The 20,008-nt window shown below is 44.7% G+C and overlaps 1 protein-coding gene and 1 long non-coding RNA gene across 2 annotated transcripts in view; both read right to left on the bottom strand.

Annotated features, from left to right (window-relative positions):
- The window catches only part of LOC144687906 (uncharacterized), a 572,568-nt gene that overhangs the window by 32,519 nt on the left and 520,041 nt on the right, over nucleotides 1-20,008 (bottom strand). The gene's annotated exons all lie outside the window — the stretch shown is intronic.
- Nucleotides 1-20,008, bottom strand: part of eif2ak3 (eukaryotic translation initiation factor 2-alpha kinase 3) — a 75,551-nt gene that overhangs the window by 29,289 nt on the left and 26,254 nt on the right. Inside the window, exons 3-9 of the mRNA XM_078554441.1 lie at nucleotides 15,624-15,818; nucleotides 14,697-14,830; nucleotides 13,207-13,441; nucleotides 12,889-13,063; nucleotides 7,103-7,240; nucleotides 4,303-4,425; nucleotides 787-1,010 (exon numbers count right to left, since the gene is read on the bottom strand). Of these exons, the coding sequence (XP_078410567.1) occupies nucleotides 787-1,010; nucleotides 4,303-4,425; nucleotides 7,103-7,240; nucleotides 12,889-13,063; nucleotides 13,207-13,441; nucleotides 14,697-14,830; nucleotides 15,624-15,818 (1,224 nt within the window). The remainder of the gene's footprint in view (nucleotides 1-786; nucleotides 1,011-4,302; nucleotides 4,426-7,102; nucleotides 7,241-12,888; nucleotides 13,064-13,206; nucleotides 13,442-14,696; nucleotides 14,831-15,623; nucleotides 15,819-20,008) is intronic.

Here is a 20,008-nt window from a genome sequence, read left to right as displayed (position 1 = left end):
AGGGAATCAACTTACATGGGGAGCGGGCAGGAAAGTGGAGTTGAGGCAGAAAGTGGCACCGAGGCCACATCCAGATCAGCCACGATCATATCAAATGGCGCTGCAGGCTCAGTGGGCCGAGTGGCCTATTCCTATTCCTTATGATCTTAGGGAGGCAATCCCACAGTTTAACCTCAGGGCAGCTGAAGGCATAACCGCTGGTAGAGCGAGAGAGAAAAACCAGGAATCCACCAACGTGGACATCTTGGAAGGCTGCAGAGCTGGCGAAGGTTCCAGCAACAGGGAGGGGCAGGGGCATGTCGGCAGGTAGAGGGGGGGAAAATAGTGTAGAGGGGAGGAGAAATCTAAACCAGAACACAAGCTGCATAGCGTGCACAATGACAAAGAACGGAGAGAGATAGAAAGCATCCACTCAAGCTTATGGGCTCCAACCAAATCATAGAAATAATTTTTTAAATAGAAATTTGTAAAGATATCTCTGTAGGAATAGAATCTCAAATGTTCAGCTTAATGGAGAAAATCATATAAAACTCATTTTCCAGAAGCAAGTGCTGAACATAGAATCTAGAAATTATTAAACAATTATACTAAGAATCACAAGAATATTTTTTAGCAACGGCGGACTCTGTACAATAAAGGGTGGATGCACCAGCATTCCAGACCTGAATATATTAAAAAAAAAGCTCAAGGCTATACCCTATTTATCCAGAGTGGACTAGTACCCAAAGTAATTAACAGCAAAACGTTTCTGGAAGGTAACTAAACAGAGCGGTTTGCAGCACGTACTGTAACTGAGGCTGGATGTCGGACGAGCTTACGAACAATGTAGGTAGTTGCAAAGATGCAGAAGAGGATGGTGCCAGCAATCTCCCTCCACCATTCCAGCAGGAGAATGGGATCTTTACTTTTCATTTTCTTCTTCGCCCTCCTGGAGTCGAAGACTCTGATGGAAATCTGCGTGTCCCGCTTGCTTCTCTCTCTCACATAGTAAGGCAAATGAAAACCATTGTCTGCCAACACAAACATAGGAAGCAGATTCAGCAGAGGCAGAGGTGTAGTGGTAATGTCACTTGGGGTAGTAATCCAGAAATCCAGGCTAATACTCTGGGGACATGGGTTCAAATCCTACCAAGGCAACTAGGGAACTTAAATTCAACTAATAAATCTGAAGGCTAGTCTCAGTGATGCGTGGTAAAAACACATCTGGTTCACTAGTGTCCTTTTTAGGGAAGTAAATCTACCATCCTTACCCGGTCTAGTCTACATGTGACTCCAGACCCACAGCAATGTGGTTGTCTCTTAACTGCCCTCTGAAATGGCCAAGCAAGCCACTCAGTTCAAGGGCAATTAGGGACGGGGCACCAAATGCTGACCTTGCCAGTAAGGCCCGCGTCCCATGAATCAAGATGATTCGAAAACAAAGCTGTCCACCAGCAACAAATTCAAACTCACCTGAAGCTCTGCTCGCCCATATCCTGGCTCATACTCGCTGGCCTGCATTGCACACCCACGAGCCAACACGTCAATTTTAGAAATCCCCACCCTTCATTTCAAATTCCTCTTCGCTTGCCACACAATCTCTGAACCTCCTCTGGCCCTGCGGCTCTCCAAAATCTCAACTAATCCTGACATTCTGCACATTCCCGATTTTCACTGCACTACCATTGGTGACTGTGTCGTCAGCTGCCTCAGCCCAAAGCACTGGAATTCCCTCTGAACCTCTCCCCTCTGAGATGCACTTTAAAACACCACCTCTTTGACCCAGCTTTCAGTCACCTATCCTCATCTATCAGGTGGCAAATTTTATTCGCCGTCTTTCCTGTGAATCGCCTCTTGAATATTTTTGAATATTTCTCCACTCTTCTCCTAAAAGCGACCATTGTCACAACCACCCACTTCGGGAAAGCACACCCTGCTCAAAGCAAACCCCTCCGAACCGGTTCTCCTCCCTCAGCTCAGAGTTTTTAACCCGGTGGTCCCCGGTGCTGAGTTTTGTACAACCGGTGGCAAAGTAAAAAAAAAACAACTTTGCCGACTCTCAAACACAACTCCGATTTAACCAAAGAAAAGCTTCACAATGGGAAAAGCGGCATTATCCCACCTCTGTGCAGGTATTACGGGCTGAAGTGGGAGGATATTTTTCCCTATGTGAACGACGAGGCGGTTGACACACCTCAGACAGAACCACCTGAACTCTTTGTATGCCTGACGTCGTAACCTTTCCCACTGCAAAGCCTCGGGGTCAAATGGGTGCAACGCTTGCAATCACAGGTCTGTGCACAGGGGAAGACAGTGAACTTTTCCTTCGTGATCACTGGAAATTTCTGAGGATCTGGCACTCCGGTCTGGATTCCTCTGCCCCGCCAACATGCCAATCAAATTCCCTACCAAAGCAGGTAAAGTTTTCTCTACGCTATACCCAGAAGCACAGTGTCAGCATCAGCACACCCACATGAACTGCTAACTTAGAACTTTGGTTCTTCAGTGCAGCTGTTATTTTTATATAAAGAGACCAAATGGAAAAGGGGGAGTCTTGTTTTCTGGTATCTGGCCACCTGGCGCCCTCTGCTGTTCCACCCATGGTAATGGGAATTTTACTGTCTTTATTCCGTTCCGGGTCCAGGGTTCTCTAGCAAAACCGGATTTATTCCCCATCCCTGGTGCCAAGGTGTTTTCAGCAGGCCTTCGGAAACCACCAATTTAATACATCTGACTGATTTGCTAAGCTACTTCAGAAGTTAGTTAAGGACCCAATTTACACAGAACTCCGACCAGATAAGGATAGCAAGTTTCCTTCCCCAAACACGTTTGCGCCAATCTGACAGCTTCATGGTCACTGTTACTGACTCCAGAGTTTTACTTCAGGTATACATTTTTTTTTAAAAAATGAAGATTCAAAATGTCAAATTGCATTGCGAGATTTGAGCAGATGTTCTGCGAATGTAGTCCAGGCCTTCAGGTCCAGGAAGATAACCACTACATTGCCATGTCCAATAATGCTGAGAGTATCGAGTATAAACATGATTGGAAACTGTGCGAGAGTCACTGCAAGATTAAAACTCCTGCTGGAAAATGGTAACAAAGTTCACAGTCTAGGCCGACGTGACTAGTAGACTCTTCAGCAAGTGATGCTGTCACCCATGGAACTGTCTCCCAACAGAGGGAGAGAATGGGAAAGGCCAAAAGAATCAGACAGGCAAAACTAACCATACACTAATCTTAAAACATTTCATCACCGGGCAACGAGTACACATGGGGTGCTATTATAGGGCCTTACCCATATCACACTGGACAAACACTTAAATAAAAGCAAAATACTGCAGATGCCAGAGACCTGAAATAAAAACAGAGCGCTGAAATACTCAGCAGGTCTGGCAGCATCGAGTCCAATACAGCTCTTCATCAGAACTGAAGAGGTAGGAATGTGACGGGTTTTATGCTGTTGAGAAAGGGGAGGAGCAGATGGAGCAGGAGAGGTCAGGGATAGGTTACATATGAACATACATACGAACGTACGAATTAGGAGTTGGCGGCCATTCAGCCCCTCAAACCTGCTCCGGCATTCAATAAGATTATGGCTGATCCGATCGTAACCTCAACTCCATATTCCCACCTACCCCCCGATAACTTTTCAGCCCCCTCCCCTTGCTTATCAAGAATCTATCTAGCTCTGCCTTAAAATATTCAAAGGCTCTCTTCCTCAAAAGGTGGTGGAAGCAGAGCTCCAAAGACTCAAGACACTCAAAAATTCTCTCCTCACCTGTGTCTTAAATGGGCGACCCCTTCTTTTAAGCAGTGGCTCCTAGTTCTAGAGGGCGGGAGGGGGGGTGGTTAAATGAAAAAGATGTCATGGAACACAAGGAAAGGAACTGGCAATGGTGGTGTTAAAGACACAAAGCATTGGTCCAGTGGGTTATTAACAGCAAAATAAAAGTCTCAAAGCGTTAATTCTGTCTCTCTCTCTCTCTCCACAGGTGCTGTCAGGCCTGTTGAGGATTTCCAGCATTGTGTTTTTATAATGGATAAAAAAATTAAAAGATCCTGGGTAACCTCCCAATAAAGCTCCATTAGCTCTCAGAATACAAAAAACTTATTAGAACTAGACTGTAGGGCCAAGGATGGTAAACCAATGACATTTACGACCATGTATTAAAAGCACAAACTATACAGCCCCTTAAAATGGAGGGAGATATGAAAAGCCCAATTACTGACAAAAGATGGGAGCAAGAATTTTGTAGTTTAAGTTGTGCATACACTTCACAAGATCAAGACACTTAGCTCAGAAGAGAAGTTGTAACTTACCGTACGGGTACTGCAAAATTGACAAAGCTCCATTGCTATATTCATCGTGAGAATGTCTATCATTGATGAGGCATTTATCATGCTCGTCAGACGTAATCAATGCTGGTGTTCTAGCCGGCGAATCTTTTTTTTTAAAAAAAAAAGAAAAAACAAACTTTAAATGACAGTATCCTCGTATTCCTCGTCTGCCATGGCTCGATAAGTAGCACTCTCATCTCTTAACCAAGTGTGGGTTCAAACCCAGGCGCCATCTTTCGGATCAAATGTTAAGCCAAGGCTCCAGTCTGCCATCTCACAGCACAGTGCCCCCCCCCACCCCCCCCCGGCATCCTGGCCAACATCTATCCCTCAACCAATTATCTAGACAAAAAAATGCTCTGATCATTTATTCCATTGTGTTTGTGGGATCTTGCTGTGTATAAATTGGCTGCTGCATTTCTACAATACATCAGCGATCACAAAAGCTGAGACACAATTTGGAACATGCTGAGCAAAGCTCACATGTATATACAGTGCCTTTGTCTTTCTTCAAAGGTGTATCAAGAAGAATGGTCCAACACTCTCACCCGGTGGGCCAAATGGCAATTGCACACACACCTCACTGTGGGACCTACGCTCCCGCCACAGTAAAATACTAATCCAGCTCATGCTAGAAGTAATAAAGTTACGAGTCTGAAGAAGTTTCCATTTGCTCAAGTACACCGGTCCCAATGATTATTCTTTTCCTCTTCTTCCACCCATCAGAAAGAGTATGCCTGACTTGGAATAGCCAAGAGGAAGCTGAAAGGAAGGGCCCACAAGTGTATACTTATGCTGTCATTTTATACATCCAAATCGGTCCGAAATTAGGGTCTATACTAGGACATACATGTCCATTAAAATGGCACTTAAAATTGAAATTGGAAAGAATTCAAGAAGTAGGGCAAAACTTATTGACTGAATAAATCAACTCTGGAGATTATGAAATTAGATCCAAAAGTTGTAAGATCTTCTGCCTCAACTGCACTTTCCCACCCACTCCACATATCCCTCAATTCTCCGAGACACAAAATAATCAGGTAGCACCTTCCAAACCCACGACCGCTACCAGCTAGAAAGACAAGGGCAGCAGGCGCATGGGAACACGATCAAATGCAAGCTCCCCTCCAAACCCACACACCATCCTGAAAATATATCGCCGTTCCTTCAGTGTCACTGGGTCAAAATCCTGGAACTCCCTCCCTAACAGCACCGTGGGTGTACCTACACCACATGGACTGCAGCAGCTCAAGAAGGCAGCTCACTACAACCTGCTCAAGGGCACTTAGGGATGGGCAATAAATGCTAAACTTGCCAGCGAAGCCCACATCCCTTAAAGATGAATTTTAAAAATATTCAATGATGGAACAGCCACAACCCTCTGGAGTAGAGAAATCCAAAGATTCATTACCCTTTGATTGAAGGCATTTCTCCTCATCTCAGTCCTAAATGATCGACCCCTTATCCTGAGACTGTGCGCCCGTTCTAGATTCCCCAGCCAGGGGAAACAAAATCTCAGAATCGACCCTGTAAATACCTTCATAATCTTGTACATTTCCATGAGATCACCTCTCATCCTTCCAAACAGAGTATATAGACCCAATTTACTCAGCCCCTCTCCATAGGACAACCTTCTCATGCCAGGGGCCAATCTACTGAACATTTGCATGAGTGACAAAAGAAAAATCTGGGCACAGGAAGCAGGACAGGGAAAGCAGAGAAAGGGTTGCTGTTCACTGTTTTGTCTAGGAAATACTCAGTGCGCAGGTTGCAGAAGAGGCTTGAAGCATGAGACAGACAGACAGCCATCAGGGAAGCTGACCATCAGCCGGCCAATGTAGATGGGAGATACAGTCGGGCGGGGTGGCATTACTGGAAAAAGGGGTAACATCTGAAGAGGAACATCAGCCCGAGGAAGCAAGGCACTGGAAGGCAGGAACAGCTTTGGTGACCAGCAAGAATGCAGGAGCGTTAGCAGGGAAGATGCAGCCATTTATTGAATGAGAATTTTAGTTCCAAGCCCTCAGCTGGCTCAGCCTAAAGCACAAACTGCAGTTTATTGTGGGTCAGGGAAGGAGTGACTGGGTGGTGGTGGGTCGGGGGGGGGGGGGGCGGGCGGGGGTCGGTCTGGGGTGCAGGCATTGCATGGAGCATTCCTTTGCTGCCTTTTTCCAATCAAACATTCACAGATGGAAAGACTGGTGAGAGGCAGAGTGCACCTCATAAAAGATCAAAAGGCTTCACTAAGATTCCTTCCGAAACTTCAGAATTGCGGACTAAACAGATTTTAAATGGAAAAGCGGAATGCTGAAATGAAGACAAAAAAAAAATGCAGGAAAAACTCGTCAGGCCTGGCAGCACCTGTTTGAAATGGGACTGAAATGGTCACAGAATGCAATGATGGGCATTCATTTACGTAAATCAGGAATTCAGGAAAATGTCTTTGCTCGGAGTGGTTAGAATGTGGGTTTGGCTAACATGGGGAGTAGCTGAGGCATTGGCATTGATGCACTTTAGAGGAAGTTAGATCAGCAGATGAGCGAAAAGAAGGAAAAGATTATGCTAATAGAGCTGAAGTATAGGGTGTGAAGCATAAATACCAGAGAGCCGTTTCTATGCTCTTACACGCACTCTATATTAAATAAGTGATACAGGTACTAAAAACGAGAGCACTGCATTTCGTAAGTGATTACAGCGGCTGTATTTTCTGGGAAAAAAACAAAGTTTAAGACAAACGGAAGTGAAACAATTGAAGCTTTGCTTCAGATCTGCAGTTGCTTACGGATTAGAGGCTTCCATCTGACATTAGGCAAAGGCATGACTCCATTGTCCCCAGGGTCCTCAATGGCCGACACCATCAATGGGAACTTGTCGCACAATTTAACAGACGACTGCATATACAGCTGTCCCTTGTACATGCCTATAATAACAGTGGGAGAATAGGAATGTTTAGAAATAGCAGGAATGTGCAAGAGCTTGGTGAGCTAGAAAATTCATCCAGTATTTTGCTGTTAAATTGCAGTTGTCTCAACTTCACAAAATACGGTATATTAAAAAAATTACAAACTGAAAAAAAAACAGAAAATGGCAGAGATACATTACGCCAGTAAGCACCTGAAGTGGAAAGACTTTGGTTCAAGATCAGGGCTAATGAAGATAGGGATGGATGCACATAGCTGGTATCTATGTTACTCTTTCAAATGCTGATCAACGAGCTGTGGATTCTCTCATTGCACCCTTCAACTCATTGAAAACCATAAGCAGCTGTCCACGGCCATATCCGTTCCCTGAAATCTTCCATTACATCAAATACAGCATTTCATTACACAGTATTTACAGCACAGAAACAGGCAATTCGGCACAACTAGTTTACTCTTTACATGAGCCCCCTCCCACCCTACTCCATCTAATCACTTCCTGGGAGCTGAATCTTAATCAGGGGCTATGATTCTCTGAAACTTCTTCCCACCAGCGGAACCTCGGTATACACGGGTCACAGGCATTCCCACCAGCGGAACCTCTGTATACACGGGTCACAGGCATTCCCACCAGCAGAACCTCTGTACACACGGGTCACAGGCATTCCCACCAGCAGAGCCTCGGTATACACGGGTCACAGGCATTCCCACCAGCGGAACCTCGGTATACGCGGGTCACAGGCATTCCCACCAGCGGAACCTCGGTATACACGGGTCACAGGCATTCCCACCAGCGGAACCTCGGTATACACGGGTCACAGGCATTCCCACCAGCGGAACCTCGGTATACACGGGTCACAGGCATTCCCACCAGCGGAACCTCGGTATACACGGGTCACAGGCATTCCCACCAGCAGAACCTCGGTATACACGGGTCACAGGCATTCCCACCAGCAGAGCCTCGGTATACATGGGTCACAGGCATTCCCACCAGCAGAGCCTCGGAATACACGGGTCACAGGCATTCCCACCAGCGGAACCTCTGTATACATGGGTCACAGGCATTCCCTCCAGCGGAACCTCGGTATACAAGGGTCACAGGCATTCCCACCAGCGGAACCTCGGTATACACGGGTCACAGGCATTCCCACCAGCGGAATCTCTGTATACACGGGTCACAGGCATTCCCTCCAGCGGAACCTCTGTATACACGGGTCATAGGCATTCCCACCAGCGGAACCTCGGTATACACGGGTCACAGGCATTAGGCATGGTTCATGCAATGATCAATTGAATCTCTTGTGGTAAAATTTAGGCCAAGCCACAGGTGGACATGAGCTTTGAAGCTCTCAAATTCAGGCAAGGCTCTGCCTACAGAACTACGATAAAAGTGAGAGTCCTGGGACCTGGTTTGATCCATTAGGCTTCTTAAAAGGAAGGCAATTTGTGGGGTATTCGCACTTTGAATTACACTTTACTGCAATTTACTCCATGCATTGCTTGGTTTTGCTGGGTTTTTAAAATTCATTTACGGGATGTGGGCTTCACTGGCTGGGCCAGTATTTGTTGCCCATCCCTAGTTGCCCTTGAGAAGGTGGTGGTGAGCTGCCTTCTTGAACCGCTGCAGTCCATGTGGTGTAGATAGTCCACAGTGCTGTTAGAAAGGAGTTCCAGGATTTTGACCCAGTGACAGTGACGGAACGGCAATATATTTCCAAGTCAGGCTGGTGAGTGGCTTGGCGGGGAACTTCAAGTTGGTGGTGTTCCCACCTATTGCTGCCCTTGTCCTTCTAGATGGTAGTGGTCGTGGGTTTGGAAGGTGCTGTTTAAGGAGCCTTGGTGAGTCTCTGCAGTGCATCTTGTAGATGGTACACACTGCTGCCACTGTGCGTCAGTGGTGGAGGGAGTGAATGTTTGTGAATGTGGTGCCAATCAAGCTGCTTTGTCCTGGATGGTGCCAAACTTCTTAAGTGTTGTTAGAGCTGCACTTATCCAGGCAAGTGGGGAGTACTCCATCACACTCCTGACTTGTGTCTTGTAGATGGTGGACAGGCTTTAGGGAGTCAGGAGGCGAATTACTCGTCACACGATACCCAGCCTCTAACCTGCTCTTGTAGCCGCAATATTAATATGGCTAGTCTAGTTCAGTTTCTTGTCAATGGTAACCCCAGGATGTTGACAGTGGGGGAATTCAGTAATGGTAATGCATTTGAGCGATAGTTAGGTGCTCTCTTGTTGGAGATGGTCATTGACTGACACTTGTGTGGCACAGATGTTACTTGCCACTTGTCAGCCCAAGCCTGCATATTGTCCAGGTCTTGCTGCATTCCGACATTGTCTGTTTCAATGTCTGAGGAGTTGCGAATGGTGAACATTTGTCCTGCCTTTTGTGTACAGGACATACCTGGTCAATTTTCCACATAACCGGGTAGATGCCAGTGTTGTAGCTGTACTGGAACAGCTTGGCCAGGGGTGCAGCAAGTTCTTCAGTACTATTGCGGAATATTGTCAGGGCCCATAACCTTTGCAATATCCAGTGCCTTCAGCTGTTTCTTGACATCATGTGGAGAGAGTCAAATTGGCTAAAGACTGGAATTTGAGATGCTGGGGCCCTCTGGAAGCGGCCAAGATGGATCATCCACTCGGCACTTCTGGCTGAAGATTGTTGCAAATGCTTCAGCCTTATCTTTTCCACTGATGTGCTGGGCTCCCCCATCATTGAGGGTAGGGATATTTGTGAAGCCTCCTCCTACAGTGAATTGTTTAATTGTCTACCACTATTCACGATTGGATGAGGCAGGACTGCAGAGCTTAGATCTGATCCGCCAATTGTGGAATCAGAGCTCTATCTCTTGCTGCTTAAGCTGTTTAGCATGCAAGTAGTCCTGTGTTGTAGCTTCACCAGGTTGATACCTCATTCTTAGGAATTTCACTTATACATTTCCTTTCTTTTATTCAGGGTTCTGAACAGATTAAATGATTTAGAAGACCACAGGAAAGTTACAGGTGAGGAAAGCCATTTTCCCTTTTTTAATACATCCATCCAGAAAAATAAAGGATCCTCTTTAGACTGTGTGTCATCCTCACCACTTGCCTTCCTACCTATTTTTGCATCATCCGCAAACTTGGCAATAATACATTCACTTCCTTCATCCAAGTCATTAATATATGTTGTAAATAATTGTGGCTCCAGCACTGATCCCTGTGGCACTCCATGAGTTACAGGTGGCCATCCTAAAAATGTCCCCCATATCCCAACTCTGTCTTCTATTAGTTAGCCAGTCCTCTATCCATGCTAATTTACTACCCCCAACATCATGGACTCTTCTTATTGAGCAGCCTTATGTGCGGTACCTTATCGAATGCCTTTTGGAAATCCAAATATATTACATCTACTGGTTTCCCTTTATCTATCCTGCTTGTTACCTCCTCAAAGAATTCTAATAAATTTGTCAGGTATGGTTTCCTCTTCATGAAGCCATGCTGACTCTGCTTGATTAGATTATGTATTTCTAAATGCTCTACTATTACATCCTTTACAATAGACTCCAACATTTTTGCAATGACAGATGTTAAGCTAACTGGCCTATAGGTCCCTGTTTTTTGTCTCCCTTCCTTTTTGAATAAGGGTATTACATTAGCCGTTTTCCAATCCCCTGGGACTTATCCAGAATCTAAGGATTCTTGGAAGATTACTACCAGTGCATCCACTATTTCTGTAGCTACCTCCTTTAATATCCTAGGATGCAACCCATCAGGTCCAGGGGACTTATCGGCCTTTAGCCCCATTAGTTCCCCTAGTATTTTTTACTCTACTGATAGTTATTATATTTATTTCCTCTTGATTAGTATTTTTGGAATGCTATTAGTGTATTTTACCATGAAGACTGATGCAAAGTATTTATTCAACTTCTCTGTCATTTCCTGGTTCTCCATTATTATTTCCCCAGCCTCATTCTCTATGTTCACTTTGGCCTCTCTCTTCCTTTTTATATATTTAAAGAAGCTCTTACTGTCTATATTTATACTACTTGCTAGTTTACCCTCAAAGTTTATTTTCTCCTTTTGGCCATCCTTTGTTGGTTTTTAAAACTTTCCCAATCCTCTGGCTTACTACTAATCTTTGCCACACTATGTTTTTTCTTTCAATTTGATGCTATCCTGAACTTCCTTGGTTAACCATAGTTGGTTTATCCCCTTCCTAGAATCCTTCTTTCTCACTGGGATATATCTTTGTTGTGAGTCATGAACTATTTTCTTAAATGTCTGCCATTCCTCATCAACCGCTTTTTCTGCTAAATTCCTTCCCCAGTCCTCCAGCCAACTTTGGCCTCACTCCTTTGTAATTACCCTTATTTAATTTTAGCACAAGTTGTTTCCAACCCAAGTTTCTTACACTCAAACTGAATGCTACATTCTACCATGTTATGGTTACCGTTTCCTAGGGGATCGTTTATTCTGAGATCATTTATTAAACCTGCCTCATTACCAGATCCAAAATAGCATGATCCCTGGTTGGTTCCACAACATATTGCTCTAGGAAAGTGCCCCAAATACACAATGAATTCTTGCTCATGGCTACCTCTACCAATTTGATTTTCCCAATCTACATGAAGATTAATGTCACCCATGATTAATGTGCTGCCTTTTTTACATGCCCTCTATCTCCGGATTTATTCTCTGTCCTACAGTATAACTACTGTTAGGGGGCCTATAGACTACTCCCACCAGTGTCTTCTTCCCCTCGTCATTTCTTACCTCCACCCATATGGATTCTACATCTTCAGATCCAAGATCATTTCTTGTTACTGTACTTATTGCATCTTGCACTAACAAAGCTACCCCACCACCCTTTCCTTCCTGCCTGTCCTTTCAAAAAGTCACAAACCCCTGAATATTTAGTTCCCAACTTTGATCACCTTGTAACCATGTCTCCGTAATGGCGATAAAAACATACCCATTGACCTCTATTTGTGACGTTAATTCATTTATCTTGTTCCAAGTACTACATGCATTTAAGTAAAGAGCCACTAATTTTGCCTTTTTAACCATTTTTTCCCCTTTGGCCCTATTTGCTGCTGTTTTTTTTAATGTTTGTACACTCTGTCTCTTCCTGTCACACTCTGGGTATCATTACCTAAATAGCTACCCAGCAATGCTGCCATATCCTTTTGCTTTGTTAGCCTACGTATCCCTTCTCCAGAAACCTCCCCACCTCTATTTATTTGAAAGCCCTCTGTCACAAAAGTTCTCACGACACTATCTTGGAAGTGCAGAGCAGTCTTTCTTGGTGCCCTGGCCATTATTTATCCCTCAGCCAACCTCCAAAAACAGACTTGCTGCTGATTGTGGCAATATGCTGTGGGCAAATTACCAGTCGCGTTTCCCTGAAAGCTTTTCATACGGAACTTGGCCTTTTGACAGTCTTTCCAAAAGCCATTTCAATTGCTGTTTCCTGGAGGTTCAGGAAGGACCTAGACTACTTTTGGAATACCCAACTAGGGGTCAGGAACTCACTGCATGGATAATTACACCATTAAAGCCATGTCCTCATGTTAACACAGCCCACACACCAAGGTGCCAAGCTGACAGGTTTAAAATGCTAGCTTACTCTGCACTTGGCCACTGCAGTTTGGCTTCATCCCCTTACCAAGATAGACACCAGACTCTGCCGACTCGGCTGCTCCTCTTGCCGCCTCCACCAGATCTTCCTCGTCATCCATTTCGTTGCCGTGACTAGCGGAGTAACTGGCATCGTCGAAGAGGCTGACCGGGATCACTTCCCCATCCTCTACCAACCAGGCTGATGCGACTGGAGTACAGAACTAGCCAGACAATGGCAGAAGGTAAGAATACGTCAATGTAAGTCACAAACCCCTGGAGCACAGGAGTACAGAATTTTGAATTTGACAGGTTCTAAAAAACAATTGCCTCTTGATATTAGGCCCGTGCATTAAGAATTTGTTACCTGGTGCTCCCACTCAAGTTGCCCACCTCGTTTGTTGCTAAAAGACATCACCTTCCAGTCTGAGACAGAGACCTTTATGACCCGGTCTTTTACAGTGGCTTCCTTGTCCCCTTCAGAGAAGATCTTTGATTGGCCATTCTTACTGCTGGCACTGGAACTACTCTCAATGTAGTTGATTCTCGATGCCGTATCTCGAATAAACCTTAGGTCATAGTGCCCAACACTGAAGTTCCACCTTCAGAAAATAAAGCACATCAAGTTTGTCACACAACTAGCAACAACTTGCATTTATATAGCACCTTCAATGGAGTGAAAGGAGCTTCACAGGAAAATTATCAAACAGAACTTCACACAGCATAAGGCGTTATTAAGAACAAGCAGTTAAAAGCTTAGTTAAAGAGGTGGTAAGGCTTTAATAAGAATCTTAAACGGAGGAGAGGCAGACAGGTGGAGGCAGGAAATTCCAGAACTTAAGGCCTTGACAACTGACAGAGTGGCAAACAATGGTGCAGCGATCAAGATAGGGAACGCACAAGAGGCCTGAATGGGAGGGGTGCTTAGAACTTGGAGTGTTGTTGGGCCGGAGGGGATTACAGAGATAGGGGGGTTAAGGCCACAGGGAGGTTTGAAAACAAGGCTGAGAATTTTAAAATGGAGGTGTTGCTGGAAAGAAAGTCAAGGTAGCCTCTCAGAACATGGCCATTTACACTGCAGCTCATACATACCTAATCACCCCTCAAAGCCCTGTTACATATTAATTTTAGCTAGCACCCAATGCCCCAGTCGGCTTTCCAATATTTAAAAGCATCCTGTGATGTTTCTAAAGGTGGCCCACCAAACTGCCTAACCAGAGTTTTTTTTTAATTCTTTCACTGGGCGTGGGCATCGCTGGCTAAGCCAGCATTTTTATTGCCCACCCCCGATTTCTATTGAGAAGGCGGTGGTGAGCTGCCTTCTTGAACCGCTGCAGTCCATGTGGTGTAGGTGCACCCACAGTGCTGTTAGGAAGGGAGTTCCAAGGTTCTGACCCAGTGAAGGAACGGTGACATATTTCCAAGTCAGGATGGTGTGAGGCTTAGAGGAGAACTTCCAGGTGGTGTTGTTCCCATGCATCTGCTGCCCTTGTCCCTCTAGATAGTGGCATGGGATTAACTCAAGGCTCTCTATTACTTTACACCTTAGTAATGTGTTCTGCAGTCAGGTTATCCATCCAACTCAAGCTATTTGCTAATGACGCCCGATGATTAGCTCTGATGCCAAAACAGCGGAACCGGTTCACGAAAAGCTCCTTCAAACCAAATGGGGTGGGTGCAGAAAGAGGGAGAAACATTTCTCGCGTTAACACCCTCCTCCAAAACCAATACCATGCCCCCACCCCCATTGTAAAACATCCTCCTCCAAATAGCCCCACCATAAAATATCCTTCTCCAAACACCCCCCGACCTCAAATCAGAAGCTCACCGACGAACAGAACTGTGAACCTAACTCACTTCTCGGCACCAGATCGAGGGCCCACAGCCCTGACTGTTTTCTGCGTACGCTGCAGCAGCAGGAGGTCCGATGCCTGTTCGGTCGTCTCTGCGTCCCAGCGGCGGCAACCACCCGCAGAGCAGACATAGCGCATCTGTTGGGGGTGGAGGCAAGAGAGAAAAGAAGGGAGCCTTTCAACAAACCATACAGTGGCAGTGCCACAGAAAAACATTCACTTCTACCATTCGCTACCCCATGCAGCACCAGACCAGATGCAGAACAGAATATGAGTGAAGCCTGAGCTAAGGGTCTCATTTACACACAGAAGTGTAAGATCTCGTCCAAGCCAACGGATTATGGGTTCAAGCCCCACAGTGGCACATAATCCTCAGGGAACAGCTCTGTTGGGAGAGGTGGGTTTCAGAAAGCGTAAAAGAAACGAGCAGCAAGATGTTCCCAGGTCTAGGGCAGCAATCCTCCATCAAGCAAAAGATCTTACTGCCTTTGCTTCCACATCATTTAGCAGGTCTTTTTTCTGGCAGTATTGGTTGGTTGGGCACAATTGCTTGCAACAGGGCATCAGTTGTATGGCATGTGTTAACTCAAAATCCAACATGGGACTGAACGAAGTAGTACTTCTGGCCAGGTCAAGCAATCATTACAACTTTAGGTAACGGTCTGTTCCTTTTTTTTTTAAAACAAGAACTTCAGAATGAACCTCAATCAATTGTAAAATGTGACACGATGGGCCCTTCAGATTTGAAAACAATGAGAAAAATTGATTATATGTTAAAAAGAAAAAATTGCAAGGCTTTGGGCAAGGAGCTCAAGGGTGGAACTAACTGGTAGCTCCTTCAGCACAGACACAATGGGCCAAATGGCTGACTTCTGTACTGTGCCAGTCTACATATTCTACAAACAGGAGTTACATCCACAGATTCACTTACCTTTCCAGTGTACGCGTCCAAGCCATAGCTTGTCCGTGACTTCCCTCCGACCAAGACCAAGTCGTCACCAAGTCGGTAGGATGATTCCAGCAGTGACTCCACTGTAAAAGGAACTGCCTCCATGCTCTCCCGATCTCGGTCCCATTGGAAAAGGTGGCCATCCAGGGACGGAATTATTACTTTGTTCCCAAAGGCCTGCGGGGTAGGTACAGCAGTCACATCCTATGTGCATCTTAAGCTATGGGCAGCAGCACTAGGCAAATACAGCATGCGTTTACACCCACAGCCAGCAACAGTGCAAGCTTCAGAACTACTGGTTACACAGACAAGGCAAAACACACCTCTGGCCATTTACTCCAAAATAGTTTCTTTGAATGTACAAGCGACAGAAGGGGGGAAAAGGCCTGTGGGTGGAGAAAGATGAGAAAGGAAAAAAAGGCCAGGAACTTCCCAACAGAAACAGAGTGACAAAGAGTGTAGGAGCTCCCATAAAAATACATAGCTTTGTTTAAGCAACCCAACTGCACTTAGCTGAAGACAGTAGGGATACGCTCTGTGGCTTCAACTGCACATTCAATCATAGGGCTTGTTGAATTCAAATGCTAGTTACACATTATATAAACTCAGGCATATGAATATATGTACATGTATGAAAGAGAGGTTACAGAGATATCCCAATATAAAAAAAAATGTTGAATATGTACAACTTTTATTTTTATATAATGCTTTAAGTGTATACATTCTGATAAAACCACAGCACAGAAAAGATCATCGACAGCACAAATCTGTGTGCATCAAGCAGCACTTGCTTGGCAATAACCTGATCTCTGACACTCAGTTTGCATTCCACCAGGGCCACTCAGCTCCTGACCTCATTACAGCCTTGGCTCAAACATGGACAGAAGAGCTGAACTCGTGAGGTGAGAGTCACTGCCCTTGACATCAAGACCACATTTGACCAAGTGTGTGGCATCAAGGAGCCCGAGCAAAACTGAAAATGGGAATCAGGGGGAAAACTCTCCACTGGTTGGAGTCACAGGACCATGGTTGTGGTTGTTGGAGGTCAATCATCTCAGTTCCAGGACATCACTGCCAGAGTTCCTCAGGGTAGTTCCCTAGGCCCAGCCATCAATGAATGACCTTCCTTCCATCATAAGGTCAGAAGTGGGGATGTGCGCTGATGATTGCACAATGTTCAGCACTATTCACTGACTGCTTCAGTACCGAGGAGTCATGTCCAAATGCAGCAAGACCGTTAGACTAACATGAGGGTCCTCCATGAAGCTGCGTCTACTGGCACTGAAGCCCTGCTCCTGCCAAACTAACTCCCATGACAGGCACTGCTTCTGGATGCCCAAAAACCACCTCCCTCAGCAAGTTCTCTTCTCACAGCTCTCCATTAGCCAAAGTTCAAAGGGCAGCCAAAGACAAAGGTATAAGGATACATTCAAGGACGCCCTAAAGCACGGAGGCAATAACGCCACTGACTGGGAGAATGCTGCCGATCCCTTGGCATGGCACCTCCTGGTCCATCAAGGCGCAAGCCACTTCAAGGCTCAGCGACTCTACAGTGCGGCAGAACGGCGGCAGCAGAGGAAGGAGAAGGAAGCCAACCTGGGGCTGCGATTTCCACTCCTCTGCGCAACAACATGCCCCCACTGCGGAAGAACATGTGGATACGGAATTGGGCTGGTAATACAGGTATAAAAGGCAATCAAAAAGGCCAAACCCTCAAGGGCAGGTAATTATGCTTTGATCCCAAGGGATCGATTCGATTGGAACAGCCTGAAGGAAATCTTATCTGATCACAGAAGGTAAACTTAGAACAAAGCATCATTTTTCACTGAAGTACAGTTGCTAATTTACTAAGTGCCATTTGTTTGTGGAGATTAGCAAGGAGTGGGTATGCTAAAATGTTCAGAGTCAGGCTATTTCTTCCATCCAATTGGAAATTAGTCCAAGTTGGTAACAGGCATTCAGATCTTTTAGGGACCAGAAATCTCCATGATAAACTGAAGGAACCATCAGAGTATAATGTACTCTCACCCACTGTGCAACTTCCAAATATCCAAAAAAGCTCACTAAATTACACAGTGATCTGCTGAACATCAGATCAGACAACACTTCAGAGGTGCCGAAGAAAAAGCAGTGTATAATATCACTCAACCATCCCCAAAAAACACAGCTGCCATTTTGCACACAGTAACGGTTACAACTGAAAATCCAATTGCAAATGGCACGAAACCAGGACTGGCAGTGGAAGGCAACTCAAAGTATAAAAATGATTTGGACAAGTGGACAAAACAAATAGCACAAAAATTAATACAGACAACTACTGCTTGCACAAAAGGAAAAACAGATAACAGTAGGTGTTGAAATAATTACAGATGAAGTTAAACAAATTTAATCTTGGGAGCTCAAAACTCATGTCCAAAAAAAAACACTGACTGCACTGCCAAGATAGAAGGATCCAAGTCACAAATTGTGATCAAACTGTTGAGTGCACTACTCAGACATAAGAATATAGAACTAAAAAATTAGTGGGGCCATTCAGCCCCTCAAGCCTGCTCCGCCTTTCAAGACTATCATGGCTGATTTGCTTGTATTTCAATTTCCACATTCCCATCTAACCCCGATGAGCTTTGATTCCCTTGCCTAACAAGAATCTATCTACCTTTGCCTTAAAAATATTCAATGACCCCGCTTCCACAACCTTCTGAGGCAGAGAGTTCCAAAGTGCCTCTCTTCATCTTGGTCCTAAAAGGACGACCCATAATTTTTAAAACAGTGCTTCCTAGTTCTGGACTCACCCACAAGAGGAAGCATCCTTTCCATGTCAACCTTGTCAAGACCGTTCAGGGTCTTATTTACTTCAAATCACCCCTCACTCTTCTAAACTCAAGCAGAAACAAACCCAGTCCGTCCAACCTTCCCTTATTATGAGCCAACTCACTCATTCCAGGTATCAATCTAGTAAACCTTCCTTAAATGAGACCCAAATTGCACACTGTATTTGAGATGTGGTCTCACCAATGCCCTGTGTAACTGAAGCATAACATCCTTACTGCTATGTTCAATTCCTCTCATAATAAAGAATAGCATTGAATTAGCCTTCTTAATTACTTACTGTACCTGAATACTAACTTTATGTGGCTCATGTATTAGAACACCTAGATCCCTTTGCATCTCAGACCACATCAAGTATTGATTGTACTGAGTCCAGTCCTGCTCACTGACACAAATGAGAAATTTTCTCACTCTAGAGGCAATGTCAAAAGTTTCATTTATGTCTAAAGGCTACAGAAATCTGTTTATAAGCCAAATACATACTGAGGGGGTACTGCACTGTTAAAGGTGCCATCATCGAATGAGAAGTTAAACCGAGGCTTTGTCTGCTCTCTCAGCTGGATGGAAAAGATTCCAACCTATTTGGTGAACAGCAGATCAGTTCTCTCTGGCTTCCTGGCAAATATCGACCCCTCAAACAACATCAAAACAGATTATTTGGTCATTTAGCTCACTGCTGTTTGTGGGACCTTGCTGTTCATAAGCTGCCTGCTGCGTTTCCTGACCTTACAACTAGGACTTTAGAAACGAAACAGAGATAATCTTATAAATGCAATATAGCAAACCGATAAATCCAGGTCCCGTTTAATATAAATTTCAAGTCCAGGGCAAGGTGGTGCAAAAACAAATCAGGAGAAAGGAAATTAAAGGCTGATATCAGGAACTTTCTCACAAAGAATAATGGAATCCTAGAATGAACTCCCAATAGCAAAGAAATAATTAGATGTTGCAATGAGGAACCAAGTTATTCTGGATGGGTACACCATGAGCAGAATCACCTTCCTCATATGCAATGCTCTTGCAAATGCAGTAAATGACCATATTAGTTTTGGGTGATATAACAAAAAGGGCCTTTAGAGGGCAGAATGAAGGGCAGGGCACCTGAACACCCATTTCAAATAACACCTGGGATTTAAAAAGAAGTGCCCACCTGAACTACTGGAACAAAATGGAAAGCAGTTTCATCCCAGGGCGGCTCCTCATACAATACAGGACTCCCTCAGTACTGCACTGAAGTAGGAACTTTAGACAATCAACTTAGTAGAAATCTCAATCTTCTGAAGGGCTCCAAAACAAGGACAAACCTATCAGCTATGGTGCTGGATGGCTAAAAGGGGAGGTCCGAAACTGAATTTTGTCTCTACATTGTATTACAGTGTTCCAATATACAGAATGAGATTTTGACTAACCATTGACAGTCCTTTGAACTTTATTGGCACTTGTAATTAAACTTGTTCTGGTCTCTAATGAACAAGAGCTTTCAATAGAAAATTATGTTGAAATGTCCCTTTAAGGTTACAACAATTGTGAATGAAAAT

Source organism: Cetorhinus maximus, chromosome 1 (assembly GCF_964194155.1).
Source record: "Cetorhinus maximus chromosome 1, sCetMax3.hap1.1, whole genome shotgun sequence".
Lineage (NCBI taxonomy): Eukaryota > Metazoa > Chordata > Chondrichthyes > Lamniformes > Cetorhinidae > Cetorhinus > Cetorhinus maximus.
The sequence above is the reverse complement of the archived record's forward strand: the minus strand, read 5'-3'. Positions and strand labels throughout refer to the sequence as shown.